Source organism: Candida parapsilosis, contig 006110, assembly GCF_000182765.1.
Source record: "Candida parapsilosis strain CDC317 annotated contig 006110".
Taxonomy (NCBI): domain Eukaryota; kingdom Fungi; phylum Ascomycota; class Pichiomycetes; order Serinales; family Debaryomycetaceae; genus Lodderomyces; species Lodderomyces parapsilosis.
The window spans coordinates 420,737-444,039 of NW_023503284.1; the positions used below are offsets into that span (position 1 = coordinate 420,737).

Sequence of the window (23,303 nt, forward strand, 5' to 3'; positions counted from 1 at the left end):
TACATCTGGATTTTGAGGGTGGCAAGCGCAATTTCTCTTTTCGACCTATAGTTTCCCTGAGTAAACTTGAAAAGTCATCGCCAGAGTCGTTGTCATTGGACTTTCCTTAGTAGCATAAGCTGAAGAAGCACACAAAAACAGGAAAAAAGCAGACTGCATCATGGCCCAATCATGCAAAGTTCTAGAAACAAAAATAACAATCCAAGTTGTATAAAAGAAGAAGGAAAAGAAGTGTATTGATTCTGTGCCGTCGGTTTATGCTGAAATATAGAGAACCTTTCTTGATTCATCACAATCTCGTACCATTTTTTCATTTTTTTAAACTTTGAGGTTTTTGTGCCCTCAAGATGTGCTTTGTGGTGGTGAGGCAAAACCAAATGTTCAAAACTTTCTCTTTGCATGACTTGACGTTAGGAGCATATTATTCGACCCGCCTCTTCTTCCCGTAAACGTTGCGATAGTTAATCGGGTAGGGAGACAATGATGTATTGCTTCATTGTTAATACACTAGATTTGACAGTTTTATTTCTGAAAACGGATTACTACGTACCCATGAGTATTCAAACAGCACCGTCATTCAACTTGTTCTGATAAAATATTCCATTTTTGAAAGGTGGGCTGTTCTATGCTATTAAACTAATGGCCACTTTCACGTGATCTTTCAAAAAAGCGTTTCCATCTCGAAATTTGAAAAAATATTGCTCAAACATAACCATCTGAAGAGGACAAATATTGCATACCACTAATGTCACATCACGTTGTGGAAGAAACGTCAATTGGCAATACAGAATATACGGTAGTAATAACCTATAACCAGAGCCACCACAAAAAAGCTCCCATTACCATATACATCAACCAACATCAAAATCAGTTGATGGGTGACTACATTTACACCATTCAAGATTCATCTACATTCATAAACAGTGCTGATGAAAATGACCAATTGAAGCTGTTGAACCAGCAGTTAGTTGCCAAATACAAGGTACCAATTTATTTGAGTATAAATACGACAACTTCTTTTTCAAATGTTGAAATGTTTCAAACTATTACGCAGTTGATCAATTCAGTGCAAGACTCAAATGGAGAAAGACAGTCATGAAGATTGCCCCCATCAGTTGTTTAAGAGAACCTTAACTATAACACACAATGGGCATTGATGCTGAAGAGCTGCTCTAGCTCATTGTGTTTCTCACAACGAGATTTACTGCAATTACTTTCTTCAATTATATAACAAGTGAAGCTACAATTTGATTTTCTGCCATTATACGTGGAGTATGCATGCACTTGTGGGCCAAAATATATCTGATTCATCTCTATTGGCGCATTGACCGAGTTGGATAATCGATTGGGGGGACGTACATTACCTAAAGAAAACGCATGTCAAGTGGCTAATACTATTGAAACTAACGCAGAGTTGATAATCATGGGTAGAATTGAAATTTTTGTATCAACCGGCTCAGTCGAAAAAGAATGGATTACGGAATGACTTTTCGTCCAAGCCCAGTTTGTTAACTTGTGCAGTTTCCTACTCTTATGCAGTAAAACTTGTTGAATGGGTAACCAATGAATGCGCTTGGCACTATTGACTCTTTGGGATGTGTTAAGAGTGCACTATAATGTACAGAAATCTGGGCTCACCTTTGCTTGAGTTGTACCATTTGGTCAAGGGGGAAATTGCTGTACTGCTTCTATGATAAAATCAACACGAAACTGACATCAATGTATTAAAGACTAAAAGAATGCTATCTCGATCATGACGTTTCATCTCCTGCATCGTGCCATTTTGAGGAGAACCAACAAATGGGCAGGGCGGCTTTTTTCTGGTCATAACTCGATTGGAGTGAACAAACTCATATTGGGTTAGGAACACAGGTAGTGTAAAAGTGTACTTCCAACTACAAGAGAGCTCTATTGTGTTGAGACACGACAATAAATGTCATTGACGCGCTGTTTTCTTCTGTGAGGGAAAAGGGTTGGGATGTCTCAAAAACTAGAAAGATGGCATGTATGTCGGGGTACTGCTACGTATAAAAGAGCATCAAGAGCCGCTACGGAAAAAGGTGCATTACGTCCGTGTTTGTAGCCTTTGGCCAATCATGACTTCGGAAGGTGTATTTTTGAAAATTTGCTTATTGGTTCAAGATTTGTTGATAATTCGGAGTTGGAGTACCGATTTGAAGAAGGCAATGAAAGGACGAGAGACGAGCAAGGAGTGGATCAAGTTTAAAGTTTCAACTATGATGACGGTTGGCATTTATACTACTCATACACCTCGTTGGAGTGTAACGATATGGCATGACGCTATGTTCTGGAGGATGAGTTCATATAGCATCACATCAGTCAGCATCATATGACTCGGAAAAAGCTGCCGAGAAGGGTCCATAACATCGGAAATATATTGTTGAATCAACACTTTTTTTTTGATAAAGTTGCAATACAATAATTTTTTTGGGGTTTTATGATTTTCTGAAAATAGTATAGAAGTAATGTCAGTAGCAATGATTCAGCATTTGAAGGTATCAGCGATATACCAGCAGCGGCAATTGCAGTAGTAGTACAAACATTAAAGTAGTCCAGTGGTATTGTAACCGTGTTCCTCTTTTCTATCCATCTACAGTCCCCAACTTCGACAGACTAACAGCTTCACTACCAAATCAGACTGGCCAGATGATAAAATCCCAAATTTGCCATTCCCCTGCATCTATCGGAAACAAATTCAACAAAGTATTGAACAAAGCAAACAACGCCAATTTAGCTTCATTACGTCGAGGGGTGGTACTCTACCATGACCCAGAGGAAAGTTTTGGTGAAGGATCAGAACGTACCACCAGTAGTCTTGCAATATAACCAGCTTTAATAAATGGAGTGATACATAAGGCTCACTTACACTTTGTCAAGCTTCATTAGTTATCAACCTGATTCCTCGTTATTCCTTTTCTTTGCAGACTCCAGGAAAAAAGCCACACAATAAAGATCCGACAAAAATCTGAAAGGGCTAATTCTAAAGTCTTACGATCTTTGACACGTAAACTACTACTACAACCCTAACAGTCAATACAACGATACGACAACTTAGTTATATCAGCAGCATTTGCCAATATTTAACCAACTTAGTTGAAAAGGAAGGGGAGAGATGTGGATCGCACCAACAATATGCTATGTTTTGATATTGCTTCTTTCACTACTAGGGATAAGATATCACATAAACATCTTCAAATACCCTGTATATTTGACTTTACCATTGACATTGGGTATATACATCCCATTATCGATTGTGTTTACCCTCCCATTGGACTATGTCTCCCACAATACACAACTGACTCAAGAAATAACCTGGTTTGGTTTACCTGATACAGTCATCTTATACATTTGGAAATCAAACTATTGGATTACATTTCTTCTCACTTGGATCATACTACCTGTTTTGTTGGAATTTTATCGATCAGGACACCATGACGCCTACAGTAAACTCAAGGATGCAATCAGAGAGAATTTGAAATTTCAAGTTATAATGATCTCTGTTTCACTTGTTGGACTTATCTACATGTTGATAGAAGTTGGACTCAATTTAAACCATTTGAAATTGATGATCATTGCCATTTCGCATGTGTATTCTTTAATCTTGGCCACATGGTTGATGGGGCATGGGTTGATTAGTATACCTCGAAATAAGTGGGTTCAAGGTTCAGTTGTCAACGATTTGAATCACCATTATCTCAAACTTCCCAAGCTAGTTGATGATCTAGAGGATGTGAGGATTTCATTTAGAGAAGATGTTTTAAAAGTAATTGTTTTAAAACAAAACTATACTAGTGAATCAATTGAAGATTTCAAGTATCGCGATTGGATTTTGAATTTATACGACTCGATTCCTGGTGAAATTAGAGAACAAGTGGAGAAGCAGTATCTACATGATACTACTACCATAGATCGTGATCAGTTGAATGATCAGTTCATGACAAGTTTGAATTCGCTGTTTAGTCTGAACTTGAACAGACTCATTGGATATCAATCTGAGTTCAACAGAATGATTTCGAAAATCCTAAGGTTGGAGGATGTATTGACTGCCGTATCGTCAAGAGAGTTGATTTTCAGAGTAGACAACCATCGTGTTTTATGGAGTCCCAAATTCAATTTCATCTATTGGTATTATCTTCGACCTATCTCCAACAAGATTGCGGCAGCTGTATTGGGAGTGGCCTCACTTGTCATTTTGCAGTCGGAATTTTTCCACTCGACCAAAATCTCTTTAATGAATGTGTTTGTCTACTCAACGGATATTCACAATCATTCATTTTTACAATTTGCCATATCTTGCATTGTATTTTCATACATGTTGTTTGCAGCATTGCACTCGTTGACTCAGTTGAAAATTTTCAACATGTATCATTTGGTTCCACGTAACTCTGACCCAGTGCTGGCCTGTTGGTACGCCATGTACATTGCTAGATTGACAATTCCGTTGAGCTACAACTTCATCACCTTGTTTGTCAGTCGAGATTCCATCTTTGAAAAATGGTATGGTCAATCAGTGCATCTCACTGGGTTATTCAACTTGTTAAACAATTGGATTCCAAGGTTGATTTTGGTACCAGTGTTGTTGGCCATGTTTCACGTTTACGACAAGGTGAAGAAGAGACTTGGATTCGGTGATCTTTACGACTCGTGGATCTTGTTTGATGAAGATGAGGAACACAACAATGATGACTCGAATAAGCGATCAGATTTGATAATTGTTGAAGCCAAGAGAATCGTGTCGAGGGAGATGTCCCGTCGACAAATGCATTTGCGACCCTTTCATTTAACAAATAGTAGTGCAGATAACATCAATAACTTGAATCCAGCAGATGCCAATTATGAAAGACGAAGACGCGAGTTCAACAACACATTAGCCAATAGAATTGATAATTCACCAGATGAGGAGCCTGTGTACTACGATGGTACCTTAAATGCTCCTCAAGGTGGTATACGAGGACGAATTGGTCAATTCTTTGGTGGGTTTTTCCAAAGAAATGAGCATAGTGCCCCTCAAAGACCATATAGAGATGAACCCTTAGACGATTTCGACTACGACCATGATGCTAATGAGAACTTGGTATTATAGGGATAGGCATAGATGCTTGTAATAGATAGTGTAGCTAATTCATGACTGTCACTTCCTCTTTTTGAGCAGTTTTGTTTATGCGCTTAGAGGGGAACGGCATTTTTTTTTTGAAGCATCACACAAAACCCAAAAATCACAAATCAAAAGTTTCCCGGGAGCCGACATCTGGAATTGAGATCTGAAATTCAGCACATATCGTTCAACATAGAGCTCCTAAAGCAGTCCCACACCTTCTTTATATCTACATACATGTCAATTGCGTTTGTTTACGGATGCCGTATACTGAAAAGGTACCCCTCGCTAATATTGTGCCGACACATATCTGATTCGGTGGTTTTCACACCTGTTGTCCGATCCTCCTCGATACCATCAAATACGGAAAAGCCTAAACTTGAAGGGAAACTACGTGTGAAACTACTCAAAAGTCCATCTCATTTGGGTCATTATACCAGTAGGGTCAACAGGCCATACAATGAAGACAATTATAGTGCCAATGTGCTAAAAATCAAAGATAAGGAAGTGTTTAACTTTAACATATTCGATGGCCATGGGGGAGACCAGTGTTGCAAGTATCTTGCTGATAACTTGGCTTTGAATGTTGAATGCAGTGATGATTTGGTGAAAAAGAAGAAAGCACGGGAGGATCTAGTTAAGAAATATGCCAAAAATGTTGGTGGGTATTGGAAACGGTGGTTTAAACATCGAGAAAAGGCATTTGAAGCGTGGCAAGCTAGCAAATTATCTATCAAAAGTTTCAAAAAGGACATCGAAAAGAATGACATAGCATTTAGGGTACCCCTCTCATTCCTAAACACCGACTATGAATTCTTTCAAAAGGAGCAAGAACTGGGATCAACATGCACCTCGGCATACTTTCAAACCATTTACAACAACCCAGTGAAGTCATTGCCCGTGGTTGAAAACTACTACTTCAATAGAAACACCATTTCTTTGTTGACTATTGCCCACGTGGGTGACACCAGAGCTATTTTGGTTGATAAGAATGGATTAGCTAATGCATTAACGGTGGATCACCACCCTCTGAATCCGCTAGAAAGCAAAAGACTTCGAAGATATGCTGCCAATTTCTTTATGACAGATTCTTTTGGTGAAGAACGATTTATCGCTCTAGCAAATACCAGGGCATTTGGCGATGTTAGTTATAAGGAGATGGGCGTAACTGCTGAACCGGAGGTGACTCAATTGATTGTTGGAGACTCGAAGGAAATTTCACAAATGTTGACCACTGATGAAATAAAAAAATATACAGTTGGTGGTCTTGGAGGTGACGAGTGCTTTCTCATTTTGTGTACCGATGGTGTGACCAATGTATTGACCGATCAAGAGATTGCTGATATTATAATGACACATTACAAAAGACAGGGTCATGTCAAAGCTACACCACAACATTGTGCAAAAGAAGTGATTAATTTTGTTGAGTATGTTGGAGGTGACGATAATGCTACTATATTAGTGATGCGGTTAAATGGATGGGGTAACTGGCCCAACATCGACAGAACGGGAGAGTTGAGACAACAAAGACTAGATGATTACAACCCACGACGTAATAGTGGTTGAATGAGTAGATTTTAATTTTGATAGATATATTGGGGACAAAATCCTATATACAAATAACAAAGGTAAAAACCTCGGTTGACTGCCTCGTATGCTCTAATTCTTGGAGTATTTATACATAAATCTCTTTCTTGTTGGTGCAAATTCACCCAACTTTGAACCTACCATGTCATCTGTTACTTCCACTTCAACATAATCTTTCCCATTATGTACTTCAAATTTGAGTCCGACAAATTGTGGTATTATTGTACAATTACGAGCTTTTGTTCTTATGCTTGATTTGTTTTGTATAGCTTTCGCTATTGGTAGTGGTACAATGTGAGGCCCTTTCCAAACTGATCTGCTAAGTACGTGTAATGATGGGTACATGTTGTAATAAGGACGAGTGGATACAAATGGTTGGGTGTTTGGTCAAGCACAAAGATGAACAATTTTTTTTTTTCTTTTCATTTTCCGGAAAGCGATTAGATGAGATTCTTGCAGCTAAAAAGGAAGAAAAGACTTCACTGGTTTGGCTCATTGTTTAGTCGGTAATGTTTGGAGTACGATATGATCCGGAGGCAGAGGATATTTCCACCATTGCTTGGAATGGAAAGAGGAAAAGAGAAGAGGATCTGGACTCAAGTGATATAGGAAGTGACAATTTAGGAGAACAGAATGATACGAAAGAACTTAGTAAAGGAAAAGAGAACCATGATATCGACCATGAAGACAGCACAAACCGCATCGATACTACAGAGGAAGTAGGATTCAGTAATGGTGTGGAGGGAGATTCGGATGTGGAAATGGAAGATAACATTGACCCCGTGTACCCATCTAAGCATCAATCTGTTTTAAATAAGTTCAAGCAGTCAATAACTAGTGCGGAGCAACACTACGAATCTGATTCCGACGAAAAGGAGACGATTGTAGATATACAAGACCTAGCACCGCTTCCTCAACCACAATTGCCTCGAGACAAGAAGCTTACATCGACATCGCAATACTCCAAAAATTTAGATTGGCTAACAACACCTCAATACGTGACTCCCAATGAGAAACTTCCCTTTCAGGAATTTGAACTTGACAAAGTGATCCAGAGAAACATTTCGTCACTTGGTTTCAGTGAAGCCTTTGCTGTGCAAGTAAGCGTTCTCAAAATGATGATACCAGAAATCAAGGCTAACAAAAGGCAACCCGATGCATTTGGTGACATCTTGGTTAATGCGTCTACCGGTTCGGGTAAAACGTTGGCATATTGCATTCCCATAATTCAAGCAATACACAACAGAGTAGTTCCGCGCGTGAGAGCGATTGTTCTTGTGCCAACCAAACCATTAATTAATCAAGTGAAAACAACCATGATGCAATTATCACAAGGTACGAACTTGTCTATCGTGGGTTTAAAGAACGATATCTCAATTAAAGAAGAAAGTGAAAGGTTGAAGAAATTGGTTCCTGATGTGATTATCAGCACACCGGGGAGATTGGTTGAGCATTTGAATCTAAACTCCATCAGCCTAGCGAGCTTGAGGTTTCTTGTTATTGATGAAGCCGATAGACTTTTGAACCAATCTTTTCAAAACTGGTCACTGGTGCTAACCAGCAAGATTGAGGAACAACAGAAACATGATATAACAAAAAGATGGAGTTTAAAGGTACAAAAATTGGTGTTTTCTGCAACATTGACTACTGATGCTGGAAAGCTTGCCATTTTAAACTTTTACAAACCAAGACTCATCATCGTTAATGACACGCAACAGTTGGTTAATGAAATGTTCAGTGTGCCGTCATTGTTGTCGGAATTCATCATTCTGTATGGAGTGGCCAAAAATTCGTTAAAACCTTTGATACTCGCCAAATTCCTAGTTTCGCAAGATAAACTTTTCAACGTGCTAATATTCACCAAATCAAATGAATCATGTATACGATTAGCCAAACTATTGCAACTTATTATGGATGCACTTTCCATTCTGATCAATGTTGGTTTCATCAACTCAACCAATAATCGAACATCAATACGAGCTCGCATATTGAAAGACTTTTCCCACCAAAAGGTAAACATACTCATTGCTACAGACTTGATTGCTAGAGGTATAGATTTGACAACAATTACCGATGTCGTCAACTACGATTTGCCTAATTCGTCTCGTGAATATGTGCATAGAGTTGGTCGTACTGCCAGAGCAGAAAATCCCGGTAATGCGTACAATTTTGTGTTTGGAAAAGGTGAACAGAAGTGGTTCAATACTTTTTCAAAGGACATTGGGCGTGGTGATAAAGCGGTTGAGCCATTTGAGTTGAAGTTGAGTGATGTTATCACCGACCACGATGAAGAGATTTATCTGAAAGCATTGATGGACTTGCAAGAACAGGCAAAGATGTAAGTTGTATAGATAATAAGTGGGTAACTCTTTGTACCCTTGTTTGCTTGTGTAGAGACACCTTTCACAATCTGTTGGCAAATGTTCATTGCTATATCTCTTTCTTTTGTGTATCGAAAAGTATGGCGCATTACAAAAGAAAAATTGCATCTATGGAAATCTGTATCTCTCTACACACCACGAACACGGATTACACCGAGAATATGTCATGACTGATGTTCAAGTGTTTGACCAAACAGATTTGGAAAATACAATCACCAACAAAGCCAACAAGCTACTTTTAATCAAAGATATTGAGCAAGATGAAAAGAGATTAGAGAAAGCCATCAAGAGTCTTAACGTGTCTGTGAAGCATATTAACCAACTAAATTCAAAACTATCCCATCCTCGTACAAAAATCAGTGAAAAGAAGAAAATCAAGGAGGAGATCCAGTGGCTTGAGGAGAATGAGCTTACTGGTAAACAACAAGACATGCAAGATATCAAGTCAAGAATAGAACAAAACAGGCGAGCTCTTGAAGAATCAAAAGATGGCAAAGAAGAACAGCAGAGTGGCGGGGGAAAGCTTCCCGATGAGAGTGAGCGCGACTACTTGATTCGAACAGGTAAGATTACTGCATTTGGTAATGAAAACGCGTTTCAACTGGTTGGCGCCATTGGTAACGAGGGTCAAAGTCACGTCTTTTTGCGAAAGCCAGGATTCGAGCAAGATGTTGAGACACTAGAGAAAGCGGAAGATGAGAGTGGGAGTATCATTGAGATATCAGACGGCGATGTTGAATCATTAAGGGATGACAATGAGACAACCTATAATGAGAATGAGACCACCTTTGATGGCAATGCAGGCTCGGATGATGACTACGTCTACGACTCTCAACTCGCAGAGGAGGAGGAAATCGCAGCTGAAGAAGATGACGAAAGTGAAGAGATAGACGAGGAATCAGTGGAAGATGAAGAGGCGCGGAACGTTGATGATGGAAACGAAACATACTATAAAAAGAGATTAGCAAGCTGGGTCAAGAAGCGGTCCGCCTTACGACAACTGGACACTGACCGTTGTCAAGAGGAATGGTTCAAACCACACCCCACAATTCCAGACTCAAAACTTAATGACGCGTTCAAACTCCCCGGTGATATATACCCATCATTGTTTGACTACCAAAAAACTTGTGTACAATGGCTCTGGGAATTGTACTCACAAAAAACTGGAGGCATAATTGGAGACGAAATGGGATTAGGTAAAACCATTCAAATCATATCTTTCTTAGCTGGCTTGCACTATTCGGGACTTTTGCGCAAACCGGTATTAATTGTTGTTCCGGCTACCGTGTTGAATCAGTGGGTTAACGAGTTTCATCGATGGTGGCCACCACTCAGATGTGTTATACTTCACAGCATTGGATCTGGAATGGGAGAAAATGCAAAAGTAAGTGAAGCCAAAATGGAAGAGTATATGGAGAATTGGGATCCGCAAACATCAAAATCATCGCTTAAAGGAATCAAAACTCAAATAAATGCTCAGAAGATTGTCGACCGAGTGGTTGCGAAAGGTCATGTCTTAATAACTACCTATGTGGGTCTTCGAATTTATTCCAAGTACATTTTACCGCAGGAATGGGGGTATTGTGTTTTGGATGAGGGCCACAAAATCCGTAACCCGGATCTGGATATTTCGTTAACATGTAAGCAAATAAAGACAGTCAATCGAATCATTTTATCAGGTACCCCAATACAGAACAACCTAACCGAGTTGTGGTCGTTATTTGATTTTATCTTTCCCGGTAGATTGGGGACATTGCCCGTGTTTCAGCAACAATTTTCTATTCCAATCAATGTTGGTGGGTACGCAAATTCAAATAATCTTCAAGTGAAAACGGCTTACAAGTGTGCAGTCGTATTGCGAGATTTAATCTCACCCTATTTGCTCAGACGGTTGAAGAATGATGTGGCCAAAGATTTACCCAAAAAAAGCGAAATGGTGCTTTTCGTCAAGCTCACTCGAATACAACAAGATTTGTATGAAAAGTTTCTCGAAAGTGAAGACTTGAACTCTATTCTCAAGGGTAAACGTAATGTGTTAATGGGAGTTGATGTGTTGCGAAAGATTTGCAATCATCCTGATTTGGTATACCGAGATGCATTAATGCACAAGTCAAACTATGGCGATCCCAAAAAGTCGGGAAAAATGCAAGTTTTAAAGAATCTTTTGCAGCTATGGCAAAGTGAGGGACACAAAACTTTATTGTTTTGTCAAACGAGACAGATGCTTGATATCTTGGAAAAGTTTGTTTCTAATTTACCCTGCCTCAATGACCAAGCACAATACTTTACATATTTACGAATGGATGGATCCACTGCAATTTCTCAAAGGCAAAGCTTGGTTGACGAGTTCAATAACGACCCGAATGTTCATGTATTTTTGCTCACCACAAAAGTTGGTGGTTTGGGGGTTAACTTGACTGGTGCTGATAGAGTTATCATATATGACCCAGATTGGAACCCATCAACAGATATACAAGCCAGAGAACGTGCTTGGAGATTAGGTCAGAAGAAGGATATCACAATATACAGACTCATGACGACTGGGTCTATTGAGGAGAAGATCTACCATCGACAAATTTTCAAAACCTTTTTGCAAAACAAGATTTTGAAAGACCCAAAGCAAAGACGGTTTTTCAAAACCAATGACTTGCATGATTTATTCACTTTGGGAGATCAAGACGAAAAGGGAACCGAAACTGGGGACATGTTTCATGCTAGAAGCGAGCAAAAATACCGAGGCTCGAAGCTGAGGAAATCGGCATCGTTGACAAAGAAAAGACATGAAAATGACGATGATTTCAATCAAGTGGCAAAGATCACAGGTGTTAGTCGATTGGGTCAATATGAAGAAGGCGAAGACAACAAGCCGGAAAGTAGTAACGATGAAAGTAGAATCATAGCTGGGATCTTTGCACAAAGTGGAGTCCACAGTGCTTTGAAGCATGATGAGATTATCAATTACAACGATGAAGAAGCTAGATTTGCTGAGCGGGAAGCTGAAAAGTATGTGAGCCAAGCAACTGAAGCTCTTCGAAGATCGAGGAAGTTGGCGAGGAAGAAACCAGTTGGTACGCCCACATGGACTGGAAAGTTTGGAAGTGCTGGTAAATTGAAAGGCACTTTTGGAGCAAAAAAGAGGAAAGTGGGAGAGGGCGATTCTTCCTCAATTTTGGATAGTTTGAGAAGAAGAGCTGAAGAGTAGAGAGAAAAGTTGTGTAGCTATTCAAATGACATCTTGTCTCTGCTTGTCCATGTAGCTTTTCTTTGGGATGGTTATTTGCTCTCCTCTTCCCACCCACGTTGTCATTGACTTTTGACATTTAACTAACTCTTTATGTCTCAAACTCAAAGACAAAATGTTGCAATGAGTTATTGTGGTGGTGTAGCAACTGTTGGCATTACGACACAAAACATAACAAACCCACAACATTTTCAACAACAAGAGATTAAACAATACAATTAGACTCGGAATTACATTGTCAAAATGTGCCCCCTCTATGTCACCACGACACGAAAATCTGTTCCTGGTTATGAGCACCTTGGATGACTAAAACGATTAGTAATGGTCATCGTGGGAAGATTGAACTTGGAGCTACTCATGCATATGTACAACTAACCATATTGGTCCAAACAGACTTCCTAGAGGAATTTCATACTTATTGGAAATGATTGCAAGAAGAGCATGTAGATCATTGCTCAGTTCAAGATTGGCTCCCCTTCAGGGGTCTCATTGTCAGCCATTAGATAAGACTGTTTTTTAAAGCAGTCAAGAAAAATCACACGGGCCGGTCATGTTGCTCGCACCCGTTTTCAAAACGAAATCAGAAATAACCACCTCTTCCGGCTTTTCGTGGGCGTGGGTTCTCAACTGGAAAGCATTTGTCCGACTCGTGTCTTTTAACCACACGCATCCAAGCGTGATTGGTTGTCAATTCTGTAATTTGTTCCAGTTGTTCGGTTTCTATTGTTGATCCGGAAACACGCGTTGTTGTGTAACTTTGCGCGTAACTACGGCATCAAAATTTCATCATGGTTATGATATCTGCGACTATTTACTTTTTTTTTGCAACTAAAATCCAGATATTGCTTTGTTTCTTTTCCACCACGAAATGCTCTCTAGATATCATCAACTGGTTATGATATTTGACTCTGGTAAACACGGTCGACAAAGTTATTGCTAGTAGGACTTTATAGGCTTTTGGTATCGCAGTGTTACATGTTAGTACCACAAAATGTATACCATGAAGGTTTATTTTGTTGAACATTGAGATATCTCCTATGAATCAACACGGAAGTTCGGGGTATAAATAAGCAGCCTTTTGTTGCTTTTATACTCATCAATTATTTTTAAATTCATTAATCAACAATGGTCTTACTCAAAACAACCTTGGTTGCGTTATTAGCTGCTCTCACCACTGCTACTCCAATTGAAAAGAGAAGCGGAAAGTTTCTCGTTCATCAACTTCAAGCTACTCAAGTTCCTGAGATTAGCAAGAGAGATGACCTGCTTGACTTCGAAGATACCACTGTGAGATACACAACTGATTTGAATATCGGATCAAGCAAGGAGTCTGTTAAGGTTATGATTGATACTGGTAGCTGGAGGTTGAATGTTCCTGGACCTGGAGCAAAATGTCTTAGGTATGCGCTGTGCCCAGCAGGTAGTGTTTTTCACCCTGACAAATCAAACACCTTCCATAACCTGACTATTCAGTACATTTCAACTTATGGAAGTGGGGAAACATCAGTGACAGGATTCACAGTACATGACAATCTTTTCTTTGACAATGGTGACGAGATTCCACAATTTGAGTTTGAGGTTGCCAATAAAACAGATTTTGAAATGGGTTGGTTGGGTGTTAGATACTCTTCCGAACCTGATGCTAGCTACGTTGTTGCTGCTAAAAGAGCTGGCTTGGTGGACCATGCTGGGTTCTCGTTGTACTTGGGACCAGATGGCCAGACTGGAACCTTTATTGTTGGTGGGGTTGATAAAGCAAAGTATGAAGGAGAGTTGGCGTTCTATGACACCGATTATTTCTTTCAAGGTAAATCTGTCACTACAGGAGATGGAAATGTCATTCCATTGACAAGACAAATCGGTATTGATTCCGGTAACCCAAGATTGGCGTTTGACCAAAACATTGTTGATGCTATTATCGAAGAAGTTGGTGCCGATAAGAATGGAAATGTGCCATGTGTCAACATATGGACCGGAAACAAGAACTTGACTTTGGATCTTGGTGAGATTACCATAGATGTGCCTTATTCAGCTATCTTTACAGAAATTTCCAATAATCCAGGTTGGTGCCATGGTCAACTTGAAAACACGGACAAGACTGGTAATGAACAGTACCTCGGTCTTCCATTTGTTAGACAAATTTATCTTACTCAAGATTTCGATACAAAAAGACTTGGTTTTGCACCGGTGAAGCACACCGATGAGAGCAACATCGTTGACTTTTGGTTTTAGTGAGATCACTTGCGGAGTGATTATAGTTTAGAAGTAGAATAAACAATCATCAAAAATTGAGCTCTTGAATTTTATCTTCTGAAATGAGCGTAGTTGTTATAAAAAAGCATTGTATCTGATATCCACACAACGCAAGTCGCTCATTACATTTAGCGAGTTGCGAACTCGGGATTGGATTTATCCTCCAAATCCAAATGAGTCAATTTGTGTCGCCCCTCCTTGTATAGCAAGCAACCTTAGCAGTGTTCTCCTCTCATCATTTTGGTGTGGTTACGAGACATTACGGTTACAAAGACTAAATGACACACGAAGCAATAAGAATAATTCCGAAATCACATATTTTCATGGCCACCACACCAATGAGTGAATGCAGAGTATACAAACCATAGAGGCCAAGCTGAGCATTGCTAGGTCATTACACTACAATGTGGATCAGGAATTGTGTTTCACCCGAAGCTCCCTCAATCGGTTATGAAAATTTTTTGTGCAGTCCCAATATTTCACCATTATTATTCATGAACTTGATGAAATGATTGATGGTTTTCGTGCCATTGACACGACGATTTGAACGATTCTGACTGTGTTTGAGCAAATATGATTATGATGATGATAAGTGGATGAAATTGACCCAATTTAAAAAGGATGGATTATATTGTAAAGAGAATGTGGGTGTTGTTGAAACTACGATCCCATCAATTATTATGAAAGAAATATGGTAGAGGTGATGTTTATTGCAGTGGGTGTATTGCCGATGATATTGTCGTTGGCAATTAATCCGCTTTGTGGTCACCATCACAACCACCGTCACAACCACAACCACAACCATAACCACGTGGTGTACCTCTTGTTGAGTACGACGGTTGGAGGAACATTATGAATAGGGCAGCTGATGTACTTCAACCTCGACTTGAACAGCTATTTCAAGTACCATCCAAGCCTACGCCCACGGTGTTTTTCTTACTCAAGACCACTTTGGTTTTGTAGGTGTGTGTGGTAATCTTGTGTAGTAATGATTGTTTACTGTAGTGGTTGTAGTTGATAAAAGATGATAATGTGGAAGTTGGGTTGACAAGGATCAATTATTTCTTGTGAATGTATAATAATGTTTGATCGTTTGGATTGTAGATGAGGACCTGAATCTCGTTTTATATCTTGATTCATTATGTTCTCGATAAAGAAGAAGAAGGTAAGAAAGGTCTACAAAATCTGCTTGGCCAACTTCTCTCCTCCCTTTCATATGTCTACGTATGTGACACAAAAATAAGAGTGTTGCAATATTTTAGTGGTTACTATTTTGGCTGCCATCGCCACAAGCACTCCTATTGGTAAGCAACATGAAAATTTTATCGTGCATAACCTTGAAAGGGCGTAATAAGACTCGCACGGTAAGAGGACAGCTTCTGAACTGCAACGGTTTGCTGAGTATGTAGTTAGTTGTTTGTTATAGTGTTTGTTTGGTAATTGCACCAATGTTAGTGCTAGTTTCCAGTAATCTTACCTTGATCTCTCAACAGTATTTTCCTTACTAATCTCTTTTCCTCTCATATTTATACCTCGTCCCATTAATCGATTGTTTTACCAGAATTCGATCTTATTTTGACCAGTTCACACTGTTAAAATCTCAACAATTTTTTCATTGACCCACATGTAGCCACCATGACATTTGAGCAGCCCACCTCAGTCAGTTCCCTCTTTTCAATACTTTGTCCCGGCAAACTCTACACCACTTAGTGCATGATATTCAAAGTCCTCTTCTCCAACAAGAGTTTCAGTGTCCTCCAATTTCAAATGTGCCTTCTCTGGCGGTCGCAAACTATCAACTGCGGCGGAATCCTCGTTTGAAGAATTGCCTTGCATATTTTGAGATTGGGTATGAGCACGAGATACCTTCCTTCGTTTTTCCTTTCGATCTCTGTACTCAATATAACCTCCTATCAACCCAACAATCGCAAATGCTCCCGCGAGTCCCGTCAATATTCCTATGAGTGGCCAATTATTGTCCTCTGTTGGTGTATCAGAGGGTGCAGGTGAGTTGATCAAATGTAAAGTGTTGTTTAAGCTTGAGCTTGATCCGCTTCCGAGGTAGGAGGTGGAAGCTGTCTCGTTCGCAGATCCGTGTTGACCTTCCTCGTTGCCTGAGCCACACAACCCTAACCATATAACGACTGGTATAGACCAAACAGCACCCATCTTTCAAAGACTTGAAAGTAATATGGTTGACAGGAGTTATTAAGATGACGATAGCAGAGTCGATTGATATATAAGCCTCCCACTTGTGTAGCAAAGCATTCGCATTCTGCAACATCATGCATTTACATGCTTTATGGGCGCAAAAGCAAAAAGAAACAACCAACAGGTAGCAAAGAGTCTTAAAGGAAATTGTAAAGTTCTATAAAACTGTAAATACCGGTGCTTCTTTAGTGCACCAATGGTTTAGGAACAATCTTGGCTTCTGGATCGGATTCTCTAGTCTCTCCATATTCTGGGTAAGTATTGTATCCATAGTTGTAAGTTGTATAAAATGTGGATCTGTCATAATCATTCAAGTCATGGCCATGTTTGATTCTTTCTGGGAGGTCAGGATTTGCGATGAAATGCCTACCGAATCCAACCAAAGTACGATCATTAGCATCTGCATCTTCGAGTATTTTTTTCCATCCATCATTTTTATCTTCGGTGTAGTTTCCCCCTTTGAGGATGACTCCCTTCCACAAGTCGTAAAAATAATTGACATTTGCTGGTGATTGCACATCGTCCACATCGTACACCCCATCAACTAAATCAATAAAAGCTAATTCGTTACCGGTATCAGCTCTCTTTTGCAACTCCCTAAGGATGTATGTGTAATCCTCTTTACTTGATGGATTGATGCCAGGCTCTTGAAAAACGTTTGCTGGGGAAAATCTAACACCGATTCTTTTTGCATCTGCCACTTTGAAGAGGTTGTCAAACACTTCCAAAATGAATCTGGCCCTGTTTTCAATTGGACCTCCGTACTTGTCAGTTCTGGTGTTGATCTTTGGGTGTAAAAATTGACTGGCAATGTATCCATTTGCGAAATGCAACTCGACGAAATCAAATCCAGCAACATCAAGAGCCAATTTGACAGCATTTGGGTAATCCTTCTGAACCAATTCTTCAATCTCTTCGACAGTTAATGGGCGAAGTGGATTGCCAGCCTCGACAGCTTCTTTTTCTGACTTTTCATGTTCGTATACGTCACTAACACCAACAAAGTCATAACCTTTTGACTTCAACAAAGCGCCACTTGCAACTCTGCCCAATCCCCATAGTTGAACAGCAATTTTACCACCAGCGGCATGAACTGAATCAACAATTTCCTTCCACCCTAAAGCTTGCTTTTCATTCCAAATACCAGGAACATTTGGGTACCAACCCAATTTTGGAGTTGCAATTGTGGCTTCAGTGACCAACAAACCACCAGTTTTGGCTCTATCAGTGTAATACTTTTTCTCTAAGTCCGTTGGAATATGGTCACCAGGATGTGCTCTATTTCTAGTGGTTGGTAAATGAGCAATCCTATGTTCAATCAATGTGTTTCCAACCTTGATTGGCTTGAATAGGTTTGATGATTGAATTGCAGCTCTTGTCATTCTAAATCAAGTAGTTTAAGTTTATTAGGTAGTTAAAATTGTTTTGTTGGCTTCTGTTGGTTGTTATGAGCTGAATTTATATATTACTCGTGTGTCGATGGTGGTGGAAAGTTGATTTGTAATACTTGATGAGTTCTGGGTATACAAAAGTGAAAAATTGTGGCTAAAGTATTATGTAATCAAAACTCGGCTCGCTGTTAAAATTGCTTTTTCTATCACCAAAACTCATTTCGGGTTTGTTAATTACCTAAAACGGAGAATCTACTCCCGGTTAGTAAGAAACACGTAAATGAAAGCTGCTTATGAACACAGTGATGACAAAGTTAGAATCTCAATGAGATTATCCTTCCTCCTCTATTCATCCATCGTAAAGCACTGAATGTAGTTTGGAAGTTGAATATCAGGTCACTCCTCCTAAGCTTTTGGGAAAATGGATATGGACCCGTAGCAAATCACATGATGGTATTACCAATAAACTCCGTACTCCCAAAACATTCTGACCGTAATTCGCCTTCTTGGGGCACCCAAAAATTTTCTTTCCTTTTTTTTTGGGTGCAGGAGCTGTAGCTCCACTGCACTGACGTTAAATCGTTGTCGGTGTCCGCTTTTCCTGGAAAAATGCCAATTTTATGAGACTTTTTTCTGTAATGCGCTATAACTTTGCTTAAAACAGTCTAAGCCGGTGGTGGAGATGCCCATTGTAACTCTGAACCTCGCTGATAACAGCCACGAGGAAAAAAAAAACCTAAGTGTCTGTAGTATAGTTGTGCTCTGAAGTGAAACGTATAGCTGTGAAAAAGAGGTTTCGATTAGGCGCAATATTTTTTTGTTCCTCTTGACATGTTACACAATTAACTAAGAGACGTGGCGTATTGAAGACAGGTCAATCACTTTGCTTACGCATTTGTTAAAAATCAACATCCGTTTGGCTTGGTTGTATCGTAACCTCATAGATCACTTTGTAAAAATTGCACTCAAATTGCCGCAAATTCCAACAACGTGATAAAAAATAATTACATTCTCACTGAAAGCTTAAACACAAACAATGACGATCCAGCAAGCTCATTTGAATCCATCAACTTATCCCAAAATCATAGGAGCGATACCTTTCTTGAGCGCACGCAAACAAGTAATTAGTAGGCAGCTGAAGCTGTTTAAGATGTTGATTTCGGATCTGTTTCTTGTGTGCGTCTTGATAAAAGTATCGACAGCTGATGTTTGACAATATTTCTTAGTTTACAGTAAGAACTCTTTCATTACTTCCCGTGATGGAGTGTTATATATTCTCCTACCCATAGGGTCGGTTAATTTTGTTCTGGAATATAATTCGGATGTTCGATCCGGTAGTTTTGTCATTTCTCCGAGATTTTCCACATTTTTCATGGCACTTCGCATAAGCAGATTGTGCAGACCACTGAGTTTTTCAACACTATCAAAGCAAATGATCATAAGCCCTTGTTTACTTCACATTTTACCCCAGCTATGATGATGCGACTAATGCTCAAAAGATTCAACAGTACTGCAACGCCATCTACCTACTCCTCTCGTATCAATTGGAAATTGATCAACCCCAAAATCTTCATTCAACATGATTGTGACTTTTGTCAGCAGCATTTCCCGCCTGATAAACAAGTGAACTTTGCGCAAGATCTCGATAAGAGTGCGGCAATACCAAGCAAACATGTCATGGCTCTCACAACCAAGCACAATCGAATTGGAGAGTTTGAGTCACGTATTGAGAATTGGCTGGGTACATTGGCCCATGAAATTCACAAGTTACGTTTCAAGGTGCCATTGGGGTCAAGGACATTGATTTCGAGTATTGTGCTCCATAAAAATGACGAAATTCTACGCCAGTTTAACGTAAAGCAACACAATGGTGAGCAATTGGTATTTATCTATCCTGAAATGAAAATTGTCAAGTTCAACATCGCCCATACTGCCCAATTCATAACCAAATATTTGAAGAGTGGAGTTGAAGAAGAGACTGAAGTGTTTAATCCCTTTTTAAAACCTCTGGACATTTCAAGTAAACGATCAACCAAAATAAAAGTTGATGATCGAAATTTTCAAGAATGGCATATAGATAGGGACTTGATTGTGATTTGCGGTCATGCCAAAAGGGACATCAGATGTGGGATCTTAGGACCTATCTTAGTGGATAAGTTCAATGAAGCATTGACTGCAAAGACTATTGAGAACGATGCATATGTTGGTGAAATTACTCATATAGGTGGTCATGCATTTGCCGGTAATGTATTGTACTACCCCAAAGAATGCACTACTAGCCTCGACTTTATTTGGTACGGTAGAGTTTTTCCGGACCATGTAGAGATGGTCGTTGATGATACGGTTGTACATAAGCGAATAATTAAAGGGTTATTTAGAGGTGATAATTATAAATATGGGGCATAGATTTTACAAAATCGTACTAGAGTAGAGGGTAAAGTTGTATGAATATCTATCTATTTGTCATATCGTCAACCAACACATTCTCGCTAGACATGACGTGTCGTGGTTTAGAACTAAAGTTGGTTCCATCCACCACGAGTTCGTATTCGTACCGGGTTATACATTGAGGAGCTTTGATAGACCTACGGCATTACATGTACAGCTTTACCTGGTATGTTATTCTAGGTAAAAATCGATTTAGCAAAGCTTCTATACAATCCATAGCTCATTTTCAAGATCCAAATGATTGGACATGTATTTGACTCGCAATAGCGCTCTCGCCCAATGCAACCCACTCAGCATTGTTTTCGATTTGTGTATTCTTTTCGCGCAGAGATGCGTCGGCTATAAAACTCTCTCCCCCTTGAAAATAAAAATATAATCCCTTAGGGATCTCTTTTCCTTTTTCCAAACGACACGGCTCTGGTATCCAAATCTCAAACGTCTAGTGTTCACAATGTCAGAACTGGAACAAGTCCCACCGGCTGTATCTGAAGTTGCCCTTTCTCAAGAAGCGCCATCTTATGAAGAAGCCGTTGCACCCGCAACCACAAACTCAAACTCAACCAGTAGTGATACCACTGAACTTCCCTCATCACCTACCAAACCCAAAAAAAAATCAGTTGGTTTTGCTCCACCGCCAGAAGAAGATTTACGAGAATACCACAAGTACTTGAAACAAAAAGAAGAAGCCGAATTGAAATCATCCCCTTTCCATAAAATCCCTCCTGAACTTGCTTATTTAGAAAAGAGAAATAAACAAGCACCACCAAAACCAATTGATCAACCCACAAGACCAGCAAAACCAAACAGTAGATTGAGATTAACTGATTTACCTGATTTGAGTAAATTGAAATTTTTTGATGTCAAGGATCTTTCCGTACAGAATAAGGAAACTGAATTACAATTCCATTACACAACAATTGACTTACCACCATCCTCGGGAAGTGTTCTAGTTGATGTCAATTATGGATCTTTGAACTCATTTGACTTAAGTAAAGTTAATCAATACTTGTTGAATATGAGTAATGTGAAAGTTGTGTTGGGGTATGAATTTGCTGGTGTTATAACTCATGTGGGGTCATCAATGCAAAAAAAGTTTGCAGTGGGCGATTATGTGTTTGGGTTGATTGATCCTACTTCAAGAAGGGGTGCCTTGTCATCTAGCCAGATCATTTATCCCGGTAGAGACGTGTTGGTGAAGGTTGATGAGAACGTATTGAACCAATTGAATGACATTGACATTGATTTGGATGCAAATGATGATAATAAGGCATTTGAAGTTGGAGAAGAGGAAACGGAAGCAACTAATTTAGTTGAACAAACACAAGCTAATGAGATATCCACATCAGTGGAGTCAGAAGATGTCAATACCGCAAAGTCAGAAGAATTAAGGGATGCCGAAGAGGCTGAGGGTGTAACAACCCCATCGAAATCACCCCGTGAGGAAAACAAGGCAAACACAGACACTAATGTCGACTCCAATGTGGATGATCTAGTCTCCAGAGCTGGCAAACTGACATTAGAGTCCAAGAAAACGGCGTTGCCTCCATTGGCCAAATTATCTGCCATTTCTTTACTTTACAATCGAGCAAAACAAATGCTTCAACTGTTGAATAGCAAGAATAAGAAAGTAAATATTTTAATCAATGGGGCAGACACTGATATTGGATTGACAATTATTCAAGTGCTTTTGGCAGAGTATCAATTTGAATTTATAAGTTTAATCCTTATAATACGTGAGAAATCACTTGAGTATATGGATAATTTGCTTGAAAGATTTGAGAAAAAATATTATGACCCATCAACCACCAAACGATTAAAATGTATTTCATTTGATGTTGTTAATGATGGACTTTATTTCCCTGGTGAACGAGTACCTATAAGTTACAAAAAACCCGATTTTTTTGCAACTGAAGTGATTGATGCATTATTGGTGCCCCACGGTAATGAACTTATTGATAAATCAAATGTCAATGAATACAAACTAGATTTGTTTATTGATTTAATTGGATGTAAAAAATATTTCCAACTGACATCAACTAAATTACATGAGATTGAAACGTTGAATATGCCATTTAAACAAAATATTTCTACATCAATTGAGAATTTATTCGATGCTAAAACAAAAGAACCATTCCTTACTCGAATCTTGAAACCCAAGAAGTTGGGATCAGCTGTGGTTAGTGGATGTAAATTTACCTTGCGTGAGCCAAGTTATAACATTGATAAATTGATTGATTTCAGTGAACAGGGTGTGTTGAATCCATGGACCAGTAAATGGTCAAGCAATATCTTGAATAACTGGACGTCGTACAACTATTACGAGGAGATTTATTTGAAGATTAAACAAAAATGGGCTGAACAAGCACTTCAATTGGTTCTCGATGATAAATTAAAGTTTAAGATCGATAAGTTTGTTGATTGGAGGAAGGATTATAAGAAATACGTGAAAGCATTGAAGGAAAATGACGGAAAGATTATCCTCGAAGTGGAGGAGTTTTAACGGAGGGAGTTTTTTGTCAGAGAACATTGTTCTTGTAATTTGATTGAGATTAGGTTCTTCTTTATGCGACTAAGGTAGCAATGTGATACTTCTGTATACCGACTGGCTATTGTTCTATCCTGGAATTGTAGAGTAGCTCAAGGTTGAGTGAAGTGAACTTGTGTGCTTCCTCTTC

The 23,303-nt window shown here is 39.2% G+C and overlaps 11 protein-coding genes across 11 annotated transcripts; 8 read left to right on the forward strand and 3 right to left on the reverse strand. All coding sequences in view use genetic code 12, as the record gives it.

The window, feature by feature from the left end:
• Positions 1 to 745: 745 nt before the first annotated feature.
• CPAR2_701980 (uncharacterized protein) lies at positions 746 to 1,099 on the forward strand (the record flags this gene model as incomplete). The annotated part of the gene is made up of 1 exon (XM_036811961.1): positions 746 to 1,099. One exon carries the CDS (start codon positions 746 to 748, stop codon positions 1,097 to 1,099), a length of 354 nt encoding a protein of 117 aa, XP_036668346.1.
• A 2,034-nt stretch (positions 1,100 to 3,133) lies between these two features.
• On the forward strand, positions 3,134 to 5,104 carry CPAR2_701990 (LMBR1 domain-containing protein; the record flags this gene model as incomplete). The annotated part of the gene is made up of 1 exon (XM_036811962.1): positions 3,134 to 5,104. The coding sequence occupies one exon, from the start codon at positions 3,134 to 3,136 to the stop codon at positions 5,102 to 5,104; it is 1,971 nt and encodes a 656-aa protein (XP_036668347.1).
• Positions 5,105 to 5,353: 249 nt separating this feature from the next.
• On the forward strand, positions 5,354 to 6,682 carry PTC6 (type 2C protein phosphatase; the record flags this gene model as incomplete). Its single annotated transcript, XM_036811963.1, has 1 exon — positions 5,354 to 6,682. One exon carries the CDS (start codon positions 5,354 to 5,356, stop codon positions 6,680 to 6,682), a length of 1,329 nt encoding a protein of 442 aa, XP_036668348.1.
• Positions 6,683 to 6,775: 93 nt separating this feature from the next.
• CPAR2_702010 (mitochondrial 37S ribosomal protein uS19m) lies at positions 6,776 to 7,048 on the reverse strand (the record flags this gene model as incomplete). The annotated part of the gene is made up of 1 exon (XM_036811964.1): positions 6,776 to 7,048. One exon carries the CDS (start codon positions 7,046 to 7,048, stop codon positions 6,776 to 6,778), a length of 273 nt encoding a protein of 90 aa, XP_036668349.1.
• A 164-nt stretch (positions 7,049 to 7,212) lies between these two features.
• CPAR2_702020 (putative ATP-dependent RNA helicase) lies at positions 7,213 to 9,045 on the forward strand (the record flags this gene model as incomplete). The annotated part of the gene is made up of 1 exon (XM_036811965.1): positions 7,213 to 9,045. The coding sequence occupies one exon, from the start codon at positions 7,213 to 7,215 to the stop codon at positions 9,043 to 9,045; it is 1,833 nt and encodes a 610-aa protein (XP_036668350.1).
• Positions 9,046 to 9,250: 205 nt separating this feature from the next.
• On the forward strand, positions 9,251 to 12,286 carry CPAR2_702030 (DNA-dependent ATPase; the record flags this gene model as incomplete). Its single annotated transcript, XM_036811966.1, has 1 exon — positions 9,251 to 12,286. One exon carries the CDS (start codon positions 9,251 to 9,253, stop codon positions 12,284 to 12,286), a length of 3,036 nt encoding a protein of 1,011 aa, XP_036668351.1.
• A 1,164-nt stretch (positions 12,287 to 13,450) lies between these two features.
• Positions 13,451 to 14,557, forward strand: CPAR2_702040 (uncharacterized protein; the record flags this gene model as incomplete). Its single annotated transcript, XM_036811968.1, has 1 exon — positions 13,451 to 14,557. The coding sequence occupies one exon, from the start codon at positions 13,451 to 13,453 to the stop codon at positions 14,555 to 14,557; it is 1,107 nt and encodes a 368-aa protein (XP_036668352.1).
• Positions 14,558 to 16,252: 1,695 nt separating this feature from the next.
• On the reverse strand, positions 16,253 to 16,747 carry CPAR2_702050 (uncharacterized protein; the record flags this gene model as incomplete). Its single annotated transcript, XM_036811969.1, has 1 exon — positions 16,253 to 16,747. One exon carries the CDS (start codon positions 16,745 to 16,747, stop codon positions 16,253 to 16,255), a length of 495 nt encoding a protein of 164 aa, XP_036668353.1.
• Positions 16,748 to 16,974: 227 nt separating this feature from the next.
• CPAR2_702060 (uncharacterized protein) lies at positions 16,975 to 18,171 on the reverse strand (the record flags this gene model as incomplete). Its single annotated transcript, XM_036811970.1, has 1 exon — positions 16,975 to 18,171. One exon carries the CDS (start codon positions 18,169 to 18,171, stop codon positions 16,975 to 16,977), a length of 1,197 nt encoding a protein of 398 aa, XP_036668354.1.
• Positions 18,172 to 19,668: 1,497 nt separating this feature from the next.
• On the forward strand, positions 19,669 to 20,586 carry CPAR2_702070 (uncharacterized protein; the record flags this gene model as incomplete). The annotated part of the gene is made up of 1 exon (XM_036811971.1): positions 19,669 to 20,586. One exon carries the CDS (start codon positions 19,669 to 19,671, stop codon positions 20,584 to 20,586), a length of 918 nt encoding a protein of 305 aa, XP_036668355.1.
• Positions 20,587 to 21,079: 493 nt separating this feature from the next.
• Positions 21,080 to 23,128, forward strand: CPAR2_702080 (uncharacterized protein; the record flags this gene model as incomplete). Its single annotated transcript, XM_036811972.1, has 1 exon — positions 21,080 to 23,128. The coding sequence occupies one exon, from the start codon at positions 21,080 to 21,082 to the stop codon at positions 23,126 to 23,128; it is 2,049 nt and encodes a 682-aa protein (XP_036668356.1).
• Positions 23,129 to 23,303: the final 175 nt, after the last annotated feature.